This window comes from Lissotriton helveticus, chromosome 10 (assembly GCF_964261635.1).
Source record: "Lissotriton helveticus chromosome 10, aLisHel1.1, whole genome shotgun sequence".
Lineage (NCBI taxonomy): Eukaryota > Metazoa > Chordata > Amphibia > Caudata > Salamandridae > Lissotriton > Lissotriton helveticus.
The window spans coordinates 36,215,312-36,238,879 of record NC_136071.1 but is presented as its reverse complement, the minus strand read 5'-3'; the positions used below and the strand labels follow the sequence as shown (position 1 = coordinate 36,238,879).

At 45.5% G+C, this 23,568-nt stretch overlaps 1 protein-coding gene across 2 annotated transcripts in view; it reads left to right on the top strand.

Moving 5' to 3' along the window:
* The window catches only part of LOC144785836 (synaptonemal complex central element protein 1-like), a 265,320-nt gene extending 242,558 nt beyond the window's left edge, over positions 1-22,762 (top strand). Inside the window, exon 13 of one of the 2 annotated variants that reach the window (XM_078664681.1) lies at positions 21,608-22,762. In XM_078664681.1, the coding sequence (XP_078520807.1) occupies positions 21,608-21,670 (63 nt within the window). In that variant the 3' untranslated portion in view covers positions 21,671-22,762. The remainder of the gene's footprint in view (positions 1-21,607) is intronic. The other variant, XM_078664682.1, reaches the window with a different exon arrangement.
* The last annotated feature ends 806 nt before the right edge of the window (positions 22,763-23,568 follow it).

Sequence of the window (23,568 nt, the reverse complement as noted above, 5' to 3'; positions counted from 1 at the left end):
AGTGAGGATTGTTCCTCATCCTCTAGGAGAGTTCAAAAAAGGGAAAGGAAGTGGTCAGAATTTAGGTCACCTCATGAGCCCCTCAAGAAGTCTTTAAAAAAGACTCACTGTGGGTACTATAAGGAGCACAGTCCCTCTTAAAAGCACTCTCACAAGCATAAGGAACATGATATTTCCTCAGAAAAGCCAGAAAAATCAAGATCTAAACCGTGTACGCCTTCCCCTCAGATTTCTCCCAAGATTAAGAAACCATTGTCAGCACCGCTGACAGAGAAATCCTCGACGAGCACACCATTGACGAAGAGATTGTGTTCTACGACGGCAGTGACTACGACGCCAACCATGACAACAGTAGCAACAGTGATCGTGGTCAATTGATCACCAACGACAAATACATTGTCGACAATACAGTGTACGGTGCTTATCCTCTCCATGACCAAAATGGTCTGTGCCTCGGACGACAACACTTATCCCATCAGCTTTACCAGTCAGACCACCATGGATTAAAACGTCGACAACGACATCGTCGACGAGAGAAAAAGCAAAAGAAATGGGGAAAACCATATCTCTGATGCTGGAACACACATCCCCAAGGAAGATGTCACCCTTACTACCAAGTCATCTCTTGGATGATGATGACTCAGATGATGTCCTTTTTGGGATAGTACATAACCCTGGATGGTGAACTCTACTCCGTTCACAGAGCTTTCCGCACTCGGTAAAGCACGCAGAGTTCCAAAAAACTCAGCGGAGAGGAGCAAAGTTTTTGTCCTTGCTTGCGCTTGTCAACGTCAAGTTGGCGAGTGAGGAAAATCCACCTCCCGGCAAGATTTCTCCTTGCTTGCCGTGGTCTAGTTGGTGAGCGCAGGTGAAGAAAATCAACCTCCTGGCGAGATTTCTCAATGCGCTCGGTCGGATTTCTCAATGCGGGTGGTCGCGGCAGGTCTGCTAGAGCAACAGAAAGGAAGCTGCGCCATCTTGCACTGCACATGGTGCCTTCGCAATGATTTTACAGCGCGGGACAAATGCCAAGCGCTCAAAATCACTGCGAACGGCATGGCCCTAATGCACTCTGCCGCTCCACATAGCTTAGCAGAGTTTTTTTGTCACTCCCTAAACTCCGCCCATCCTTAGTAGTACGTAGCCGTCAGAGCTGCATGTAAAATATCAGCAAATTGATGATGAGGAGGGAATGTATGACAACACTACGCGACCAGGTTGATCACGGAATCTTACAATGCGGATTTTACAACAAAACTCGTTCCAACGACTTGCGCTGGAGGGGGCAGGACTTAGGGACAGTACGATTTACTATTCCAACACCAGTATACGTACAGTAGGGAAGGTGTTGGAATAGTAAATCGTACTATTCCTTAGCTTACAGTGCCCTCCAGCGCTAGTCGTTGAAACGACTTGCATTGTAAAACCCGCGTTGTAAACCTGCTGTGATGAAACTCCCGCATAGTAACGGTCGTCTCCCATGAGGAGGACGAATTATTATGGATAGGAGTATTACCCTCCTCAACAAGAGGGCCTACATTATCAGGAACAATTCCAGCCATATCCGCAGCAACAGTACCAGGAGGATGTGGCATGTGTACCAAGGGCATTGGTCTCTGATCTACAAATTAAGCTGGAAGATTACCAATAGCAATTTCCGCTTACAACTACTTCACCTAGGCAGGTTACATCGCCTCCTATAACTCATTCACTGCAGCCTTCTACTCCGCAAGCGCCATGCATTATCCCAACAGTCGCCTCCACAAGGCATACATCGCAGTCCAGAACTGTGCCAGTGCATGATTGCTTGTCTTCAGATGACGACAGGGAAGAGGGGGAACTGAGAGATATCCACACTGAGTGAGATGATTACCTCATTCCGACTCCGTCATCCACAATGCCACCATCCACAGGTTCACCCCCTGAAGACATAGGAGGTTTCAATAATCTCCTAGAGAGAGCGGAAAAAAAGGTTTGACCTTCCATTGATAACTAAACAAGCTGACTGCATATACGATTTTAAAGAAGCCTTCAGTAAGAGCCCCAGAGCTATTCCTATTGTGGACTACATATGGAAGGAAGGTTAAAGAAAATAAAAATCCAGGCCACTGTGGCTGCAGTGTTGCCACGCCTAGACAAGAAGTATAAGGCCCCAGAAAATTATCCAGCTTGCCTCATTGAACACCCAATGCCTGACTCCGTAGTCACCAAAGCAGCGCAGCTCCGTTCTAAAAATCCATCTACACCAATGTCACCACCTCCTGACAAGGAAGGAAGGTGCCTCGACAATATCAGAAAATGCTTCTCTTCGATGTCGGCACTAACGGTGCAAGCAGCCATCTCGTTGGCAGTGTTCGGAAGAAATGACTGCCAGATGTGGTCAGACATGACACCATATATTGATCGTCTACTAAAGGATGCAAAAGACGAATCCAAGAAGATCCTACAAGGAGGAGAGTGATGTCTCCTGCAAAATAATTGACTGTGCCATGGACATTGTGTCCACAGGTTTTAGACAGCTGGCAGGAGCAGCTGGCCTTCGGCGACAGGGGTGGTTGGAAGCCACTTAGTGTAAACCAGAGGTGCAAAACAAAATTGTAGACCTTCCATATGACGGTGAAGCACTCTTTGGGCAACAGATTGATGAGGCCCTCCAAACCAATACAATGGATACTGATACTACAAAGTCACTATGTACTCTGCAATACCGAAATATTACTTTTTTGTGGTGCATAAGGTAGAGAGCAATTCTCTTACCGAGAAGGCGACCAACAATACAGGTACCCAACTACCAATCTGGGTCCCACCAGTTTCGCCTGCGATATCAACAGAGACAACCTCCTCAGGCCGCCTACGCAATAAAAACCCAGAGAGGAAAGCTTGGTTTGAAGGGCAAGGACACAGGGCATTGATAGTAACGAATTACAGGCACCAGCTACACTTCCATCTCCTTAGTCATGTCTCAGAAGAAAAATATCCAATCCTCCCCCTGAATGGAAGAAAATAACTACAGAACAATTGGTATTGGATTTAATTACATTTGGTCACACACTGAAATTCATTCAAAAACTGCCTCCGACTCCGCCCCAAAAGTCCCCGGTAAAACATCTGTATCTTCTCTGGTTTGAAGTCCAGACCATCCTTAGCAAAGGGGTCATAGAACAAGGCCCTGGAAATCAGAAGGGAAAAGGTTTCTACTCTCAGTTCTTCTTGGTCCGGAATAAGTAAGAGGACTGGAGACCTATCCTGGGGTTAAGAAACATTGAATAAATATCTCAGGAAAAAGACATTTGGCATGGTCATTCTTCAAGATATCATACAGCTTCTGAACCAGGCAGATTATATGAAAATATTAGATCTCCAAGATGCATATTTTTATGTCCCAATTCATCCACACCATTTAAAATGTTTAAGGTTCACAGCCGGCAGCCTTATCCGTTCGAAGTCCTCGCATTTGGCCTGAAATCTTCCCCTCACAGTTTACAAAGTGATGGGTTCCAGTAGCAGGATTGTGAAGGCAGGAAAAACAGAAAGTATTTCCATACCTTGACGAATGGCTGATAAAGGCACCTTCCCATCAATCTGCCCAGAAGTCAACAAAAGGCATGCTTACTCGTTTTCAGCAAACTAGGCCTTACGTTGAAACCCCAACAATCAGCCTTTCAGCCGCCCACACGGATAACGTTCTAGGGGGCTACACTGGATACAGTGCAGAGCAAAGCATATCCAACTCCAGAAACACGTACAAGATGATGTTCTCATGCATGCCTGCTATACCGTTCTGTTGCCTTCGGATGCGACAGTTGAAAGAGTAACTGGACAGGCAATGGATCCAAACACAAGGATCTTTTGACAATATAGTTGGGAAACAGCATTTACAGCGTGGCCGTTACCACGCAATACCATTACAACGCATCCTTAACAGCACGTAAGTATTTACAATGCATGTCTTTACCATGCAAAATTTTACCACACATATACCTTTACCAAGCACCCCTTAACAACGCAAATGTAAGTATTTCCCAAGTAAGAATAAAACTATATATATATATATATATATATATATATATATATATATATATATATATATATATATATATATATATATATATATATATATATATATATATATATATATATATATATATATATATATGTTTTGCAGGGGTATAAGGTTTTTTTTTAGGGTTTAGGGTGGCTAAAGGTATTTGGGTGGTAAGGGTATTTATAGGGTTAAGGGCCGGTAAGGGTACTTGGATGGCAAGGGTATTTGTACGGTGGGTAAGGGTATTTGGGTGGCAAGGGTATTTATAGGGTGGGTAGGGGTATTTGGGTAGCAAGGGTATTTATAGGGTGAGATGGGGTATTTGGGTAGCAAGGGTATTTTTAGGGTTTAAGGTGGGTAGAGGTATTTGTGTGGCAACGGAAGTTTTAGGGTTTAGGGTTGGTAAGGGTATTTTGGTGGCATTGGTATTTTTAGGGTTTAGACTGGATAAGGGTATTTGGGTGGCAAGGGTTTTTTAGGGTTTAAGGTGGGTATGGGTATTTGGGTGGCAAGGGTATTTTTAGGGTAGATATGGGTATTTGGGTGGCAAGGGTATTTTTAGAGTGCAGGGATATTTGGGGGCAAGGATACTTTTAGCGTTTAGGGTGGGTAGGGGTATTTGAGTGGCAAGAGTATTTTAAGGGTTTAGAGTGGGTAGAGGTATTTGGGTGACAAGGGTATTTTTAGGGTTTAGGGTGAGTAGGGATATTGGGGGGGCAAGGATATTTTTAGAGTTTAGGGTGGGTAGGGGTATTTGGGTGACATGGGTATTTTTAGGGTTTAGAGCGGTAGGGGTATTTGGGTGACAAGAATATTTTTAGGGTTTTGGGTGGTAGGGGTTTTTGGGTGACAAGGGTATTCTTAGGGTTTAGGATTGGTAAGGTTTAGGGGTTGGAGTTGATAAGGTTATAAATATATATTTATATATATTCACTGAAAAAACAAGGGTACGGGGACTTTATAGCTAGGCTCACATTTCACTCATACAAAACCAGAGAAATTCAGCAGTTATAGTTGCCTGAGCTAAATATAACTTATGCCCCCGGAGTGCACTGCTTATGACCTCACATATTACATCACTCATGACATGTTCAGTGACATCACTGATGACATCTCAAATGTCTTGCAAAACAAGATTCAATGTGGAACATTTTGGGACATTTCATGAAGATTCATCAAACAACGCCAAAGATATAGGCAAGTCAAAAAACACTTTTCCTATTGAAACATGGTCCTAACTATCAACTACCTACTGGAAAGCACCAGTATGTAGTTATGTATATATATATATATGTCTGTGTGTGCATATATAAAGCTAGATATACACACACACATATATGTATGCATGTGTATATAAATATCTGTAGCACCCTTCGACCCTGCTTGCAGGCAGGTCGCTCCCCACGGTACTGCCTCAGTTGTACTGGTGCTTTCTTCTGCTACACTGCTGTAACTGTACTTGTCTTGCTGTCCTTGCCTAATTCTCCTTGTTTTTCCCCCTGCTAGTATTTGTGCCCTGCTTGCCTCCTGTTTCCACCGCCGTCTGTCACCTCTTTCCCGCTCTTCCCGCCGATGCGTCCCTGCGGCCCTGCCCCCCTGATCTCCCTTTCGCCATCCCGCTCCCGCCTCCCAGCTGCTCCTCCCTCCCAAATCCCCTTATAAGGAGCCACGCAGCGGGCGTGCCTAAGGCAAGCCGCCTGCGCCTGGACCGCGCCCAGCGCCAGAACCCCTGGCCCCCGCAACCACCACGACTCCAGACACCGCTACAATGCCAGCACCCTCCATGCACTCAACACCGGACAATCACACACCTGCTTCCTGGCCGCCCCAAAACGCACCTACGGAGCTTTCACCTGCCAGAACTGCAGCTTCACCAGCATCCGCCCCGCCAAGCCACCGACCAGGAAAGAACCCTACTACCTCAGATGCATCCTTCTCAACACCCGCTCCGCCCGCAAACACGCTGTTGAGCTCTGGGACCTACTCGACTCAACCTCCCCAGACGTCGCCTTCCTGACGGAGACCTGGCTGAACCCCGCCTCGGCACCCGACATCGCTGTTGCCGTCTCAGAAGGCTACAAGATCACACGCAGGGACCGCACCAATGGAGTAGGAAGAGGAATCGCCATCGTCCACAGGAACACTCTCAGAGTCTCAACCAACACCAACGACACCCTCAGCACCGCCGAACACCTGCACTTCCAGATCCACACCGACCTCAACACCACCCTCAGAGGAACCGTCGTCTACAAACCTCCCGGACCTCAACCACCGTTCAGCGACTCCATCGCCGACTTCGTCAGCACACACACCCTCGCCTCCACGAACTACATCGTCCTCAGTGAGCTGAACTACCACCTCGAGAACAACAACAACACCAACAACACCAACTCCACCACCCTGATTGACAACCTAGCCAACCTCGGACTCAGACAACTCGTCACAACACCCACCCGCTCTGACGGCCACACGCTTGACCCCATCTTCTCCTCTAGCCCCCACGTCTCCTTCAACCACACCACCGAACTCCACTGGACCGACCATCACTGCATTCACTTCACCTTCAAGAAGCCCACCACACACCACCGCACCCAACAGATGCCTCGCCGCTGCGGGAGCAAAGTCACCGAAGACCAGCTTACCACCACCCTCGCCCAGAGCCCACCCACCGACCACGCTGCCCGCAACCTCAATCAGTGGATCGACGACTGCGTCAACACCCTCGCCCGTGCAAGAAGCCCTCCAACAGTCACACCAAAAAGACAGCCAGCTGGTTCACTAAAGACCTCCAGGCCTCCAAGCAAACCTGCCGAAAACTGGAGAAGAACTGGCTCCGTGAACGAACACCAGGTAGCTACGCAGCCGACAAGAACGCCACCCGCAGCCACCATCAGCTCATCAGATCCGCCAAAGGGCCTCCATCAAAGACCGCCTAGACAACAACGCACCCAACAGCAAAAAGCTCTTCAACATCGTGAAGGAACTCTCCAACCCCAGGTCCAACACCAACGACGTCCCACCTTCGTAAGACCTGTGTGACTCGCTGGCCACCTCCTTACTCCGCAAGATCTCAGACATCCACAACAGATTCAACGCCAAGACCACCTCGACAACCACCGAGACCCCCGCCCCCACGACCACCATCCGCACCAACCGCCTGCTCTCCTGGACCAACATCACCGACGACGACACCATCAAGATCATGAACACCATCCACTCCGGATCTCCGTCAGACCCATGCCCACACCACATCTTCAACAGAGCCAGCACAGCCATTGCACCCCATCTCCAGAAAGTCATCAACATCTCCTTCAAGACAGCAACCTTCCCGGAGAGCTGGAAGCACGCCGAGATCAACGCCCTACTCAAGAAACCCAAGGCGGACCCCAAGGACCTCAAGAACTTCCGGCCCATCTCCCTGCTCCCGTTCCCGGCGAAGGTCATCGAGAAGACCGTCAACAAACAACTGACCCGCTACCTCGAGGAGAACAGCATCCTGGACCCTTCCCAGTCCTGATTCCGCAGCAACCATAGCACCGAAACTGCTCTCATCGCCGCCACTGATGACATCAGGACCCTGCTAGACAATGCAGAAACAGCGGCCCTCATCCTTCTGGACCTGTCAGCCGCCTTTGACACGGTCTGTCACTGCATACTACAAACACGCCTCCACGACGCCGGGATTCAAGAGAAAGCATTGGACTGGACCACCTCCTTCCTTTCCGGCAGAACACAGAGTGTCCGCCTTCCCTCCTTCCGCTCCGAAGCCACCGAGATCATCTGCGGTGTACCCCATGGCTCATCCCAATGCTGTTCAACATCTACATGGCACCACTCGCCCACTCACCAGACTGCACGACCTCAACATCATCTCCTATGCCGATGACACCCAGCTGATCGTCTCCCTCACCAAACACCCCCACACCACCAAAACCAACCTCCACGAAGGAATGAAGGCCGTCGCCGAATGGATGAGGAATAGCCGACTGAAGCTGAACTCGGACAAGACGGAGGTCCTCATCCTCGGATCCACCCCCTCGGCCTGGGACGACTCCTGGTGGCCGACCGCACTGGGAGCAGCTCCAACACCCACCGACCACGCACGCAACCTAGGGGTCATCCTCGACTCCACCCTCTCCATGACTAAGCAGGTCAACGCCGTCTCTTTGTCCTGCTTCAACACCCTCCGCATGCTCCGCAGGATCTACAAGTGGATCCCCACCGATACAAGAAGAACGGTCACACAGGCCCTCGTCAGCAGCAGATTGGACTACAGAAACACCCTCTCTGCAGGAGCCTTGCCAAACTCCTGAAATGGCTGCAACGCATCCAGAACGCCTCTGCACGCCTAATCCTCGACATCCCCGCTGCAGCCACATCACAAACCCACCTGAGAGACCTGCACTGGCTCCCTGTCAATAAGAAGAAATCCTTCAAGCTCCTCATCCACGCACACAAGGCACTCCACAACACCGGACCCGCGTACCTCAACAGAAGACTCAGCTTCCACACCCCCACACGCCAGCTCCGCTCCACCAACCTCACCCTTGCCACAGTCCCCCGCATCCGAAGAGCGACCTCCGGCGTCAGATCGTTCTCCCACCTCGCCACCAAGACCTGGATCACCCTCCCAACCCACCTACGGCAGACCCAAGACCTGCTGTCCTTCAGAAGACTCCTCAAGACCTGGCTCTTTGTGCAGTAGCAGCATTCCCCACCCCAATGCCTTGAGACCCTCACGGGTAAGTAGCGTGCTTTACAAATGGACAGCTTGATTGATACATATATGTGCTTTATACTTACTGCAAAATACTTACATTTGCATTTTAAAGGCATGGCTAGTAAAGGTATATGCATCTTAAACTTTGTGTGATATAGAAATTCGTTGTAAAGACTTTTGCATTGTTAAGCCTGCGTTGTAAAGACATGCATGGTAATGGCATGCGTGGTTTCGAAATACAACCAGTTTGTGTCACCCCTTGAATACGTACAGCTCTTTCCTGGTGGATTTGAGAGCTGAATCTCTCCACAGGCCTATCATTCATACCCCAAGTTTCCTGGTTGTTCAACCCAACAGAATTCTCCTTAGACGGTTTTTGAGCTCATTTTCAAGATTTCCAAGTCAGCTGCAAATGGGAACCATCTCAGTTACTTCTACATATGAGCCTTCTGGAACTCCAGGCAGTACACCTAGTCTTGCAAGCCTTCCTGCCAAGAATACAAAAGTCTGCAGTGCTCATCCGCACAGACAAAACCACAACCATGCACTATATCAACAAGCCAGGGGGCTCAAGATCCCAAGCACTCTCCCAAGAGGTGCAAATGATTAGGGTGTGGATGATCAGTCACCAGATAAATCTGAATGCGGAACATGTGCCAGGAAAGCAAAATGTCATAGCAGACACGCTGAGCAGAATGAGAAGTTCCGGTCACAAATGGGAAATCAATCAGGAAGACCTAGAGAAAATCGGAAATGCTGATTCTACGCGAGAGGGCCTCCACAACCAGGGTCCTGGTGAATGCGTTTTCGATCGCATGGTCAGGAATCTTTGCATACGCTTTTCCTCTTACTCCTCTCCTCGGAAGGATTCTCAGGAAAATGAAGGCGGAGCCCTGCCGGATAATTCTTATAGCTCCGACATGGCCATAACAAATTTGGTTCACAGATCTACTTCTCCTATCAGAGAAACAGCACATCCAGATGCAACCATTTCTTTCTCTACTGACAGTGAACCAAGGCCAAGTACTTAATCCTGATCCTGAATTCAATGAATTTACACATCTGAATATCCCAGGGGTATTATAGCCAGAACTAGAGCAGGTAGTACTAACATGACTTAGTCTGAAATGGAAACGGTTTTGCATTTGGTGTCAACTGTCAAGCATGCACCCAATGTCATCTGCACCGGGACCAATTCTTCCTTACTTGCTGCATCTGGCACAGTCCGGTCTCGCTCATGCCTCCATTAAGGTTGACTTAGCGGGTCGTCTGTCGCTTCAGAGCATCATCGACATTACCATTGTTGTGTTCCGGGACCGGCTCATCAAACAATTTCTAAAAGGTCTGTTTAGAATTTACCTGCCATTGAGTTGTCCTCCCCCGCTTTGGCAACTAAATACTGTGCTTTCATAAAGAATGAAAAGCCCATTTAAGCCTATTCACAAAGCATACATTACATTTCTTTCTTGGAAAGTGGCACTCCTGCTGGCACTGACATCAGCAAGACTAGCAGGTGACAAGCAAACAGACACCATTCAAGAACCCTTTTTGCAATTTAGGAACGATACAGTGATTCTGCGAACAAATCCGAAATTCATTCCAAAGGTTCCATCAAACTTCCATTTAAATGAACCGATAGTTCTAAAGATATTCTTTCCAGACTCAAAGAATGTAGCAGAAATGGCATTACATTCTTTGGATGTCAACAGATGTTTGAAGTTTTACCTGGACAAGACAAAACAAGTCCCCAAATCCAGTAAATTGTTAGTGGCATACAGGGCTCCTAGGAAATGTTATCCGCTCTTTAAACAAAGCATAGCAAGATGGATAACTAACTCCATACAATTTTGTCATCAAAAACTTGGCACACTGTTACAGGTTAAAGTGTGAGCTATTTCTATTAGAAGTATCTGGACTTCGACAGCATTGTTTGCTGGTGGGCCTACCAAAGATACCTTCAGAGCAGCGAACTTGAAGAATAGACACACCTTTATGCATCACTACTGCTTGGATTCCACAATCCACAGCGATGCGACAGTGGGCCAGGTAGTGTTACGTCATCTTTTCCAGTAAAGGTGAGCCATCATGGTAAGTTATATCTCGTCATCTGCGAATGCATTGTGCACATTTCACATTGCATATATATGTGTGTATAGATATACATAGAGGCATATTCTAATTTTGTATATGATGTGCTCTTTAACTGCTATTTCATCTGATTCAAGCATGTGAACCTATGAAAGATCCAATACAGGAGAAGAAAATATGTGACGTACCTGTAACTGTAGATCTCCAGTACTGGTATCTTTCATGTGTGGCAAGTGGGGCACATGGCCTTCTGGAAGGTTTGTGGACCCTGGAGAAAAACATGTGTTAGTACACTCACTTTGACCTTAAAGGAAAGGCAGGTACAACGTGAACATCGGAACCAACAACAGGAAACAAAGGTGGTGTTCTTGCTCGAATGTGCTTAATGGAAAACAACACAAGGCCCTAGTAACAGCGAGTGCGAACCATTATTTTGGCTCACGGAATACTGCGTAAAGCTTGAAAAGACTCGAGGGGAAAACATACCAAGGCCCTTGTAATAACGGGTGCAAGATGCTCTACAGGTTCACAGGTCTTTGGGTGGGGGAAACTAGTGGGGAATCAAGTGTACAGGGAATCACAGGGTTTGGGGGAGACGCGTGCAGAGATGCAAACGCAATAGAATGTCAAGGGTTTGTGGGGAAACATCAGCCATGAGGATGCTGGGGAGCATCAGGCATGAGGGTGCTCGAGGAACATCGGTCATGAGGATGCTGGGAAAATATCAGACATGAGGGCTTTGGGGTAACATAGGTCATGAGGATGCAGGGAAACATTAGTATCATAGCGTGCATAGGGTGCCATGGGGTAAAGCAGAATTAGCCCTGTGCGCTAGACCACTATGCAGAGGACGCAAGAGGAGGGTGTGACATCAGTGATGTCATAGAGCATGTCATGAGTGATGCAATATGTGCGGTCGTAAGCTGTGCATGGCAATAGCGTGAGTTATAGTTACTTGAAATTACTACAACTTATGAATATATATTTTTTTTCAATTTAAATGTTATGTTTAAACTGACATTTTCAGGTAACTATAACGTCACTTTAACCGCTCTTTTTTAGGGCATTTCTGAGGTTCCTTCAATGCAAACTAACATATTATTACCATACCTAACTCTAAAAACACTTTTACCTTTGTTTCAATGAATTTCAGTTCTTTTTTTAAAATACAGTACATTTTCATCATCTGATAGAGACTTGAAGCCGCAGATTCCGTACCTTTGAATTTCCCAGTCGTCAGACTGGATCCGGAGGATTTTTTGAGGAGTACATCTGTATGCCAGTCGATGGCGTTGATCGACTTCACATTTGCCATCGGCGTCGTCCGTGCTGGAGTAGCTTTGCGGTACTTATATAAGCGCTACCCTGGTGGTCTTACATCAGTTCTTTTCTTTCCTGATTCAGAGAAAAGCTACTATCGTTTTTTTACAGGAATTTGTGACTTTTTGTCGACTGTTTTTTTTAGGTTTCCTCCTGGTGTGTTGAGGATGTCATCACGTAGGACAGGTTTTAAGCTCTGCGGAGCCCATCACCGGGCGATGTCAGAGACGGATCTACACTTTGTCTGTCTGTTGTGCCTGGAGCACGACTACGACACCAAGTTGTGCTCCGATTGCTTGGCCATGGCGTTCAAGGCTTTGAGGGAGCAGTCCCTGAAGCTGCTAGCGGGCCCGGCCTGCGACTCCATGGAAGTCAAGGTCCTGGTCAAAAGGAAGGTCCCTGGATCGTTCACGGAGCCCGAAGCCCTCTTTTTTCCCATTCGAGATTGTCGGGACATTCAGATAAAAGGCACACAAAAAAAAGAGTAAGAAGTCAAATCACTCTTCGACTTCTCCTCGTCCATCGGCCATCGTGACAAAGGAGCATCAGCATCCAAGACCTGGTTCTTCTGAGCCTGTGCCTCCTACCTCCAGGCTACGGGAGACCTCCTGCATTCACTGGGGTTCACAATCAATGTGCTGAAGTCACACCTGACTGCCTCTCAGACGCTCCCTTTCATTGGAGCTGTTCTGGAGACAGTGCAGTTCTTTGCTTATCCTCCCAAGCGGCGAGCCCAGGATATTCAGGCTATGGTACTGATGTTTCAGCCTCTAGCCTGGATTTTGGTGAGACTGACTCTGAGACTGCTGGGCCTCATTGCCTCCTCCATCCTGCTGGTCATACATGCCAGATGGCATATGTGGGATCTGCAGTGAGACCTAAAGTTTCAGTGGGGGCAGCATCAGGGGAATCACTCCTACCTAGTCCAGATCTCGGAGAGGACTGTAAAGGATTTGCAGTGGTGGCTAACGAACCGCGATTGGGTCAGAGGAAGACCCCTCTCCCTTCCACAACCGATGCACCACCGCTGGGATGGGGCGGCCATCTTGGAGAGGTATAGATCAGAGGACTCTGGTCTCCGGCGGAATCCGGACTCCACATCAACCTGTTGGAGCTCCAAGCAATCTGATCGGCATTGAAAGCCATTCTACCCTCCATCAAGGGAAGGCTGGTAGAAGTTTTCACAGACAAGACTACTGTCATATGATACTGCAACAAATAGGGCGGGATGGAGTCGTGGACACTTTGTCAAGAGGCCCTGCGTCTCTCGAAATGGCTGGGACAGCGAGGCATTTCCCTGGTCGTTCAACATCTGTCAGATTCCCTGAACTTCAGAGCTGATGAACTCAGCCATCGATGCCTAGCAGATCACAAATGGCGTCTCCAAGCGGAGGTAGTGCAAGGTCTCTTTCAGCAGTGGGGAGAGCCTTGGTGAGATCTGTTTGCCTCTGCAGAGAACTCGCAATGTCAGCAGTTTTGGGTGCTGGAGTTTCCCCCGCTCAGAGATGCTTTTCGTCTTGAGAGAAGCTCAGACTTCCTTAAAGCGTTTCCGCCCATACCACTCCAGCCCTGAGTTCTCAAGATCAGAATCAACCAGGACCAAGTCATCCTTATGACTTTGTACAGGGTGCGGAGAGTCCGGTATCCCGAACTACTGAGCACGGCCATCGATCCTCAGATCAGACAGCCCCTTTCAAAGGATCTTCTGCCGCAGTAGCAAGGTAGGGTACTCCACCCGAACCTGTCAACTCTCGCCTTCTTGCATGGAGATTGCGCGGAGGCAGTTGATAGCTTTCAACCTTCCTCCTGAAGTGTGCAGTGTTATTCTGGCAGCCAGGCGTCACTCCACCAAGACGCTATACACCTGCTGTTGGAAGCAGTTCATATCATATTGTACAGAAAAATCCATTCTCCCACTTTTTGCCTCCCTTTCTGATATTTTGCTTTTTATTCTTACCCTTGCCCAGCAGGGCTATGCTTTGTGCATTTTGAAGAGTTATCTTTCTACTCTGCCTGCCTTCTTGTGGCTGCCTGACCAACCATCTTTATTTAAGCCCCTACTGTAAATACATTTTTGAAGGGCCCACTCGAATCTACCCCACTCCACTCCAATCTAACCCACTCCACTCCAAACTACTCCACTCTACCCAACTCCACTCTATCCCACTTCACCTCAGTCTACCATACTCCACTCTACCCCACTCTTATCTACCCCCACCTCAATCTAACCCAATCTACCCCACTGCACTCTAATCTACCCCCTCCCCTCCAATCTCCCCCCGCCACTCCAGTATATCCCACTCCAATCTACCCCACTCCACTCCATTTAAATCTAACTCTCTCCACTCCAATCTACCCAACTCCATTCCAGTCTGCCCCACCCCATTCCTCTCCAATCAATTCCACACCACTCCAATCTACCTCACTCCAGTCTACTACAATCTATCTACCCCACTCAAGTCTACCACAATCTAACCCACTGCACCCAATCTACCCCACTACAATCCACTGCATCTACCACTCTCCAATCTACTCCACTCACATCTACCCCATTCAACTATAATCTTCCCACTCTGCTCCAATGTATCCCACTCTGCCCCACTCCACTGTACCCTAGTCTATCACACTTCACTCCAATCTACCACACTTCACTCCAATCTACCCCACTCAAACCCCAATCTACCCCACTCCTCTAAAGTCTACCCCAATCCAATCTATCCAACAAAAATATCCACTCCAATACACACGGATCTACTCCACTCCAGTCTACCCCACTACCCCTACCCCCAATCTACCCCACTCCAGTCTACCCCACTTCAATCCAGTCTACCCTAATCAAATGCAATCTACCTCACTCTACTACAATCTACTCCATTCGCACCATTCTACCACAGTCTACCCCGATCTACCACTATGCACCCCCACCCCACCTGTATCTACCCCACCCCACACTAATCTACCCCACCCTGCTCACCCCACTACACTCCAATCCACACAGGTTTACCCCACTCCACTTCAGTCTACCCCGATCTATCTCACTCCATTCCAGTCTACTTCACTCCACTCCAATCTACCTCACTACACTACAATCTACCCCACTATACCCCAATCTCTCCAGTCTACACCAATGCACCCCACTCCACGGTGCTCTAGTCTGCTCCACTCTACTCCACTTCAGCCCACTCCAATCTACCCAAATCTAATCTACCCCACGCCACTCCAATCTACCCAATTCCACGCCAATCTACCCACCCTCTCTACTCCAATCTACCCCACTCCAGTCTAATCTACCCCACTTCACTCCAATATACCCCCTCCAATATACCCCACTCCACTCAATCTCAATCTACCGCACTCCAACCTAATTTACCCCACTTCAATCTAACCCAATCTATTCCACTCCAATCTACACCATTCCACTCCCGTCTATCCAAGTCTACCCCCTCCTCCCTGAATTACCCCCACTCCATTCTATCCCACTCTAATGCTCCCCACTCCACTCCACCTCAATCTATCCCCCTACACCCCACTCAACCCCAATCTACCCAGCTCCACTCAATCTACCCCACTCCACTGCAATCTACTTCACGCTACACTAGTCTGCCCCACTACCATCTATTCAATCTACCCCCTCCACTCCACCTTATTCCAGTCTGCTCCAATCTACCCCACTCCAAAGTAGCCCAATCTACCCCACCCCACCCCACTTCATCCCACCCGATTCCACCACTCCACGGCACTAACTTTTAACCATGCTGGACAGTGTTTCAACACATGGAAAAGGAGCGTGTGAATTATCAGTCCTTCATTAATAATTGTTTTCAAGCAGTATGCTCTTTAACTGTCCATTTTTTATCTTCCAATCAAAGAATATCCTTAGGGAGTCTTGAATGATCAATTCTGAGTTTATTATTCAATCCAAAATGCATCAAAAGTGTAAATTCAAATCAATCCGGCCAATAGTCAAATCAATCCAGCCAAATCAAACCAGCTAATGTGTTTCATCCTATGCGGACATCTTCAGGGGTGTAAATTGAAAACTAGCATATCAATAATCATTATCTTTACAAAACCATTCAATACCAACATAATATATCATTCAAATAAATGAAAAAAGAAACCATTAAGACTTCCTGCCTATATACAATCTATATCTTGTAAAAAGTATGATTGACACATCCCCTCATGAGATCATACAATTCAATTTCTTGTTTTTAAGCAGAGTTCATATTACTCACATTTTGCTTTAAACTAATCTCATCAACACCAACGGTTATGTCAAGAATCGCCTATCAGTGAAATATTCCATCATAACTTGTTCCATTATACCAACTAATAAAGTTTTTTTTGTACAAAACAAAGTTTTATTACCTCATAATCATACGAGAATTTTGTTTTATAATGTAGTGCGCCCATCCTGGTACATTCCCTTTAATATGACCTTATGTTGTTGTATTCATCTATAATGGGAGGGAAAACAATCGTTTCTCTCGTATGATTACCGAGCATCTGTACTTGTTAGTCACAGGTATGCTATTACTGTCACCCGTATTTCCTGTCACCATTCCATGTTCCTATTCCCATTCCCTTCACTGGGCCCGCGAACATTAATCTCAATTTACCGAGTATAAACAATCATCCCATCTTATGTTTCCTCAAACCCAGATAATTTCAAATCTTTGTTGACTGGCCTCAAAGTAAAATAACAAGCTGCGTAATCATCCAGTTCCTCCCACCCCAATCCTACTGTCCTGTTTAGCGTGCCGGGCCTTCCCCTGGTAATCCTCCATAGTCCCGTGCACTCAACTACTGAGTATAGCGCTCCCTTCTAATGCGTCTCCTGCTCAACCATAGTTGGGGTTCCCGCAGTTAATTGCTTCGTCTCATCATTCATTTTTTAGATCGTGTTTCCACCGATCAACATCACGACGGTGTAAATCATACAAAAATATGTTTACTCTCTGGTCCTCTCACATTTCAACCGATCTGTACACTTTATAACCATTCCTATCTAATCAAGGGCCAAGGTAGCTATTTCCGGCTCCTGTTACCACCTATCACGTCAGTTACTAAAGGTTGTGCGATGGTACAACGCTGGTAAATACATCTCATGCCGTTGCCTAAAAAATTTTAGCACGCCTGTTTTTACCGCGATTATGCATTTACATTGCATGCCAATACTGCACATTGTTTTTATATTTAAAAACAATGTATTTGTGTAGGGAGACCCCCCCACCCCCGACTTACCTTAAATTAGTGGTATTGGTATGCGATATAAATACATAATTGCGGTAAAAGAATGCATGCTAAAAAATGAGAGGCAAATGCATGCAATGTATTTACCTCATTGTAAAGGCCGTTTCCTGTTACTAAAGTATATGCGTGACGGAGCGCCTCCCCCTGCCTGACTTTAGGCATCACCCGAGGAGCCCATTACGCTTCTGATGACGCCTATAGTGCCTGTCCCTGCAGTTTATCCGTGAGTGAGCGCAGCCCCCTGTCTTTCCTGCCTGATTCGGGGCATGACAATAAGAGCTTAACATGGCTCCAATTACCTTTCGTCACTATTACCTTGCCAACATGGCATCCAAAAACATCTCGTACCGCTCAATCCCTTCCCGTCACAGGGCATAAAAAACGTTCCTCCAAACCAAAACTGATCCATAATAATACTGGTGAAAATTACCAACAAAAGTGGTCGCGGCTACACAAAAATAATGTCTCCAACTGACATTCATGACAAACCAAGTCCATGAACCATTGCTGTGTTTGCTACCATACATTCTAAAGGATATCGTGAATAACTTCCTTGACCCTAGAATTGGATTTTCCACTATTGCCACTCATAATTCACATTTCTACTAATGTATTTTAATTATCCAATATTCGAGAAAGAAAGGGCACACTTAAAACCTGTACATCTGAAAATTACTGATGAAGGTCTCCGTCGAGTCTGGGAATCCTGCTCACTTCCTCTGGGACCCCATCATCTACACCATTGTTACCAATTTGTTACTCACAGTGTATTGAACAATCCATCACAAAAAATAATTAAACTCATTATCGCTCTTAAGGCCTTTTTCTACAGACCTTAATCTACTGGTTGTTCGAACAGTAGCAGCTCCATCCCCCCCTCAGCGCCTTGAGACCCTCACGGGTGAGTAGTGCGCACTGCAAATGATTGATTGATCCACTTCGCCTCCTCTTGCCTCAATTTCAACTCCCAATTACCTCCTCCTATATTGGGAACAATCCTTTGAATTCCGTGGAATTTAAAACCAGCCAAACCTGGATGACTGTCCTTAAGATGTTGGTAAATAGGGGACCTGTTGTCGCTATTTAAAATGGCACGACGATGCTCCCGAATACTGACCGTAAGTACCCTTTTGGTGCTCCCCATGTAGATTTTGCTAATTCACATTTGATCATATAAAGCATACCACAACTGTTGCAATTTATAAATTTGTTGATCCAATATTGTCTGTCCGTGTTATATTTGAAATACTTAATGCGATTCATTCCACAATCACAGATGATATATGACCCACAAGTGTAAAAACCATTTGGTTGACCTTGCCACCAATTACTGGCAGATTCTTGCACACGTTCCAAATAATTCCTGGTAATCATGTTCTCAATAGTAGGGCTTTTCCTATATGTCACCAACGGTTTCTCAGAAACACTGTTAGTTAAGCCTGGAACCCCCTTCAAGAGATTCCAATTTTTATTCAAAATGTTTAAGATCTTTTTGTGTTCTGTGCTATAAGTTGAAACGAAAGCCAATCTCATCTGTGATTGCTTCTTGGGTTTCTGTACCAATGTTTCCTCTCTCTTAATTTCATGAACTCTATTCTTCTCTTTATCCAAACTAGATTTGGTGTAACCCCTTGCAACAAATTTTCTTCTTAAATTCTTGAAACCTCTTTCAAAAATGTCCTCCTTACTATAATTTCTTCTAGTTCGTATCATCTCCCCGAAGGAGATGCCCCTGATCACTGCAAGAGGATGTGCACTATCGGCTCTCAGAATATTATTAGTAGCCTTATCCTTGGGGAAAGGTTTGCTCTGAATTGTGATCTCTACTATAAACAACTGAACTTCCAAAAGATCATTTTTGTTCGAGTTGTGACACATCATGAACCTAACATTATGGCTGTTGATGTTCAAATAGTCAACATATTCCACCAATTCAGCTCTAGTGCCTCTCCAGGTCATCAAAATATCATCGATAAACCGTCCCCAGAATAGGAGTAGGTCCATCCATTTACTCGCCTTCCTGGACCAGGCATGGTCCCTCTCAAACCACCCTATAAAGAGGTTGGCATAAGAGGGAGCAAACCTTGATTCCATTGCTGTGCCTCTGATTTGGTGAAACCACTCCCCCTCAAAATGAAAAAAGTTGTTGTTGAATATCGAATCACTCATTTCCAAGATCATAGTGGAAGGTTCTTGTAGGCTAGTACTCCTCTCACCTTAAAAGTGGTTCAACGCTCGTTTACCTTTGTCATTCTCAATAAAAGTATACAACCCCACCACATCTAGTGTCACAAAACTCACACATGCTGTACAGTATCCAAACTGGTTTACAACAAGATTAATAAACATTGCCAAAGCTAATAGCTCTTGCATAAGTGAGACTTATTTTCTTTGCCAATGCTTGCTTTGATATTTTTTTTACATGCAATCTATACAAGTATATGTTTATTGTATATATCACTGCACTCCAAGTCATTCCACAACACAGGTGCTCTACTCCCTAGGTTGACCTTTCCGAAACAAACAAAATATCACAAGAACATTAAAAAATATGGGAGAGGCACTCTGTAAATAGTAACACAGCACCCAAATTGTTCAAGATGAAGTCAAATACCTCATATATAAAGTTCAAGGCAATTAGTCAATGCTCCCAATAAACAAGGACTCATGCTAAGTCACAGTTATATTTTGTATTCCTGTATTGTAATTTAGATGTGAAAAACAAACACAACCAACCAAAGACAGTGGGACTTCTTCAGGGCTGATGAAAAACACATAAAAGACAGTAAACAGATGTTAACATTTTCATATAGTATAATCATATAGAAAAACACATAACAAAAAGTATCCTAAAAACATATATTTTTAATACATGGTTACCTATTCAGTGTACCAATTCGTAAATCACGGACAATCTATCTTAGAGCACATAACCACAATCGGGTTAGTTCTTAATTAGAAATGAGGTACGTGACATATGCACATTTGTAATAGCTTGATCATCCAATACAATATTTACAATTAGTGCACCCTTCTCTATACCATCTAAGCAATATACATTTCTTTATCACATCTCTTAAATAATCTAAGTATAAAATCAGCATATATAGGTGTAATACGTGTTCTTTATCCTTAGCATGGCATGAGAAAGTAACCAATCAGTTTTTAATAGTTTCTTGAATTGACATTTACAGAAAGAAAAATGACAGTAACAAAAATAATTTATCTTTATGGGGTTCAAAGCCTCAATTTAGTTTAGTGAGGAATCGTCATATGTTCTGCAGTCTGTATCAGTGTTACCACAGCAATGATATTTGCCCTAACTAATCTGACCAATGCTAATCAATTTAAATAGAAAGAAATATATTTCTTACCACATTATTATAATCCATTAAGAAAATCTATAATTCATTAGCTTTCATTCTCTACCTCAGTTAAGTTCGAGAGTCCCTACAATTGTTTTTTTTAACTTTTTGTAAAAACATTTTTGAATATACAAGTGTATGTGCCTCCACTGCCTTCCATGGCCCATCACCCATACTCTTCCCCATGTTCTGCCCACTTTTCATTGTGTTGCTGTTCTCTTTCTCCTTCCCGGCACCTCCTGTGTGCTGCTTGCCCCTGCACTACCCCGCTTTCTGTTTGCCACTCCCCTCCTTCCTCTTCCCCCTCACCTCCCCTGTGTAGCTTGCCCCTGCCCTCCTCCACATTCCATAGTGTCCCCTCCTCCAACCCTCACCCCCCTCCCAAACAAAAATATTGAACAAAGTCAAATATCTCTTGCGGATGCGAGTGGCAGTTGCTTTGTTGAATGTTTTTAGACATATTGCTCAGCGCACCGCTGGCTGCTGTGCAACATGGCTGGAAGAAACAGAAGTGCTATGACGGGGTCATTTTTTTAAGACATGTTGTGCAGCAGCCTGTATTGCTCAGCAACATGTCTAAAAATATACATTACAAAGCCAGTAGATGTCGCATGTCCAACCTGTTGGCTTTGCCAATGCTTGTTCATATTACACTTTTGGTAAGCAGATTGTCGCGCCTGCATGAGAAAAAATGCTGAAGCAAACAAGGATTGCAGGTAAGTAACTTATAATTAGTTTGATTATTTGGAGAGTCTGCATTAGCTCTTGAGGCAAAACATGACTTACTTTCTTTCCCTGTCTTATGCCCTGAAGCAGGCCCGTGACCACAGGAAGGATGACGAAACCCCAGAAAAGGAGGCATCTGGACGGCGTTAGCAACAGGAGTGGAAACCACCCCGGAAGAATTGATGGAGAAAATGTGAATCTGTTACCGCTGTACCCCAGTGGCAACAAACTTTACAGAGATGTGAAGAGTACTATTGTGTTTTGAGTTAAGTGATATCAGCGGATTGTTGAATTCGACAAGTGAGGCAGACTGGGTTCTTGTGAGAAGGTGAAGGCCGGTACCGGTCTAGGCCCAGCCTTATGGATTTTAAATAAGAATTCAAGCAAGAATTTAAAGAAGCTAACAACTAAAAAGAGCAGAAGTCCGCTTATTGCAGGGTCATCTCCTGTTCTGGTTGGCATGCAAAGGACTGTGGTGTGTCCTATGATAAGGAGGTCAGATTAGTTAGTTCGTCAGAGGGCACTGTGACGTTTATTAGTGAGGTCAAAGGTGAGATATGGCCGATTCACGCTTCTGGTTGTTGATACAGTTTGTGTGCTTGTTTTCAGGTATAATCTTGTTGTCCGTTACTGAGAATTGGCATAGCTGTTGGTATTGAATAAACATAGTTGTTGGTTATTCTTGAGGGCTTTCTGATAGTACTTACTAATGCTTATGAGTTGAGTTTGTTGGTAAGAGTGGGCGAAGCATATCATTTTTGGTACGGACTGCGTTTGGCATTGATGAACTGTAGGAGTAATAACTGTCTTGCTAAAGAGAAACTGTTAGTTATTGGTAAAGCCAGTCTGTCAGTAGATTGAAGTGAAAATTAGTTGAGCTTTTTTGGATAGGTCCCTGGTTTTGCGAATTAAATGAACCTAAACAGGAATGGGGTGACAGTTATAGTTAAGGGTACAAATGCCCAGTACTTTGTTGGCAGTTATAGATAAAATGCAGAAATCCAGTAGCTTTTACTTGAGGTGGAGGGTCTTTGGGTTATGCTTAAGTTCTATGAATGTTAGGTAAGAGCAAGGCCTGTTTACTTTGATTATTCAAAAACGTGGCTACTACTTGTTTGTTCATGTGGATTACCACTGAGAAATAGCAGCCACATTTACTAGCGACCAGAGTTCCGTTATTAATAAAGTTTTTGTTATTTCCGGAAAAAAAATTAGAAATAAAATGCATCAACAAGTGTCAAATAACTTATACTCCAACATACCAGTGGATGTGAAGGTCTAGCCATGCACTGTGCAGTTTTCTGTAGCAGTGTGAATGCTTAGTACATGACCACCTGCGTGGCTTTATCGTCGTATTATAAGTTGACATGTTTGTCAAGTTACCGTTTAATGTAGTCTACCACGAGGTACACAGCATGAGTAAATGGATACTTGTTATGAAACTGTGACACAATCCCCTATGATGCATGCTGTGCTCCCTGACTGTAGAACCTGAACACATGCCATAGTACTGAGGCATGTTCAAGGTGAAGGTTACTCATTGGCCACTTATCAAACCACATTACAAGAGGGTGGGGTCTCCAGGTCTCCATCCGTGAATGGGTCATTGCCTTGCCAAGCTGGGGTCCAAAGAAGACACTACCTAATAGACCATACTATTATGTGGCGCTGTTCATCAACTAAGTCTTCACATAACTCACAACACAGTAGCCCTACACAGTCCATCGTGTCAAAGTAGCCAGCACCAGAGGGGGTGAAAACTATTCTAAGCAGGACTTTTATTCCTGAGGAAAGGATTGCAAAGATGGGCAATGACAAACCTCTGGAGGATGGTGTTCCAGTTCGAGTTGTCATTATATAACGCGTGTTGTTGCACTTTGCATATCACGCAGATGGTGGATATGACAGGAATGTGTTCATTGGGCGACCTCAGCATATGTCTGGGATCCCACAAAAAATGTAGGGCCTCATTTATGAGACTCCATGCGCCTCCAGACGTCACTATTTGCGACGTTCCGTGGCGTAGACGCCGCGTGATATTTATCAGG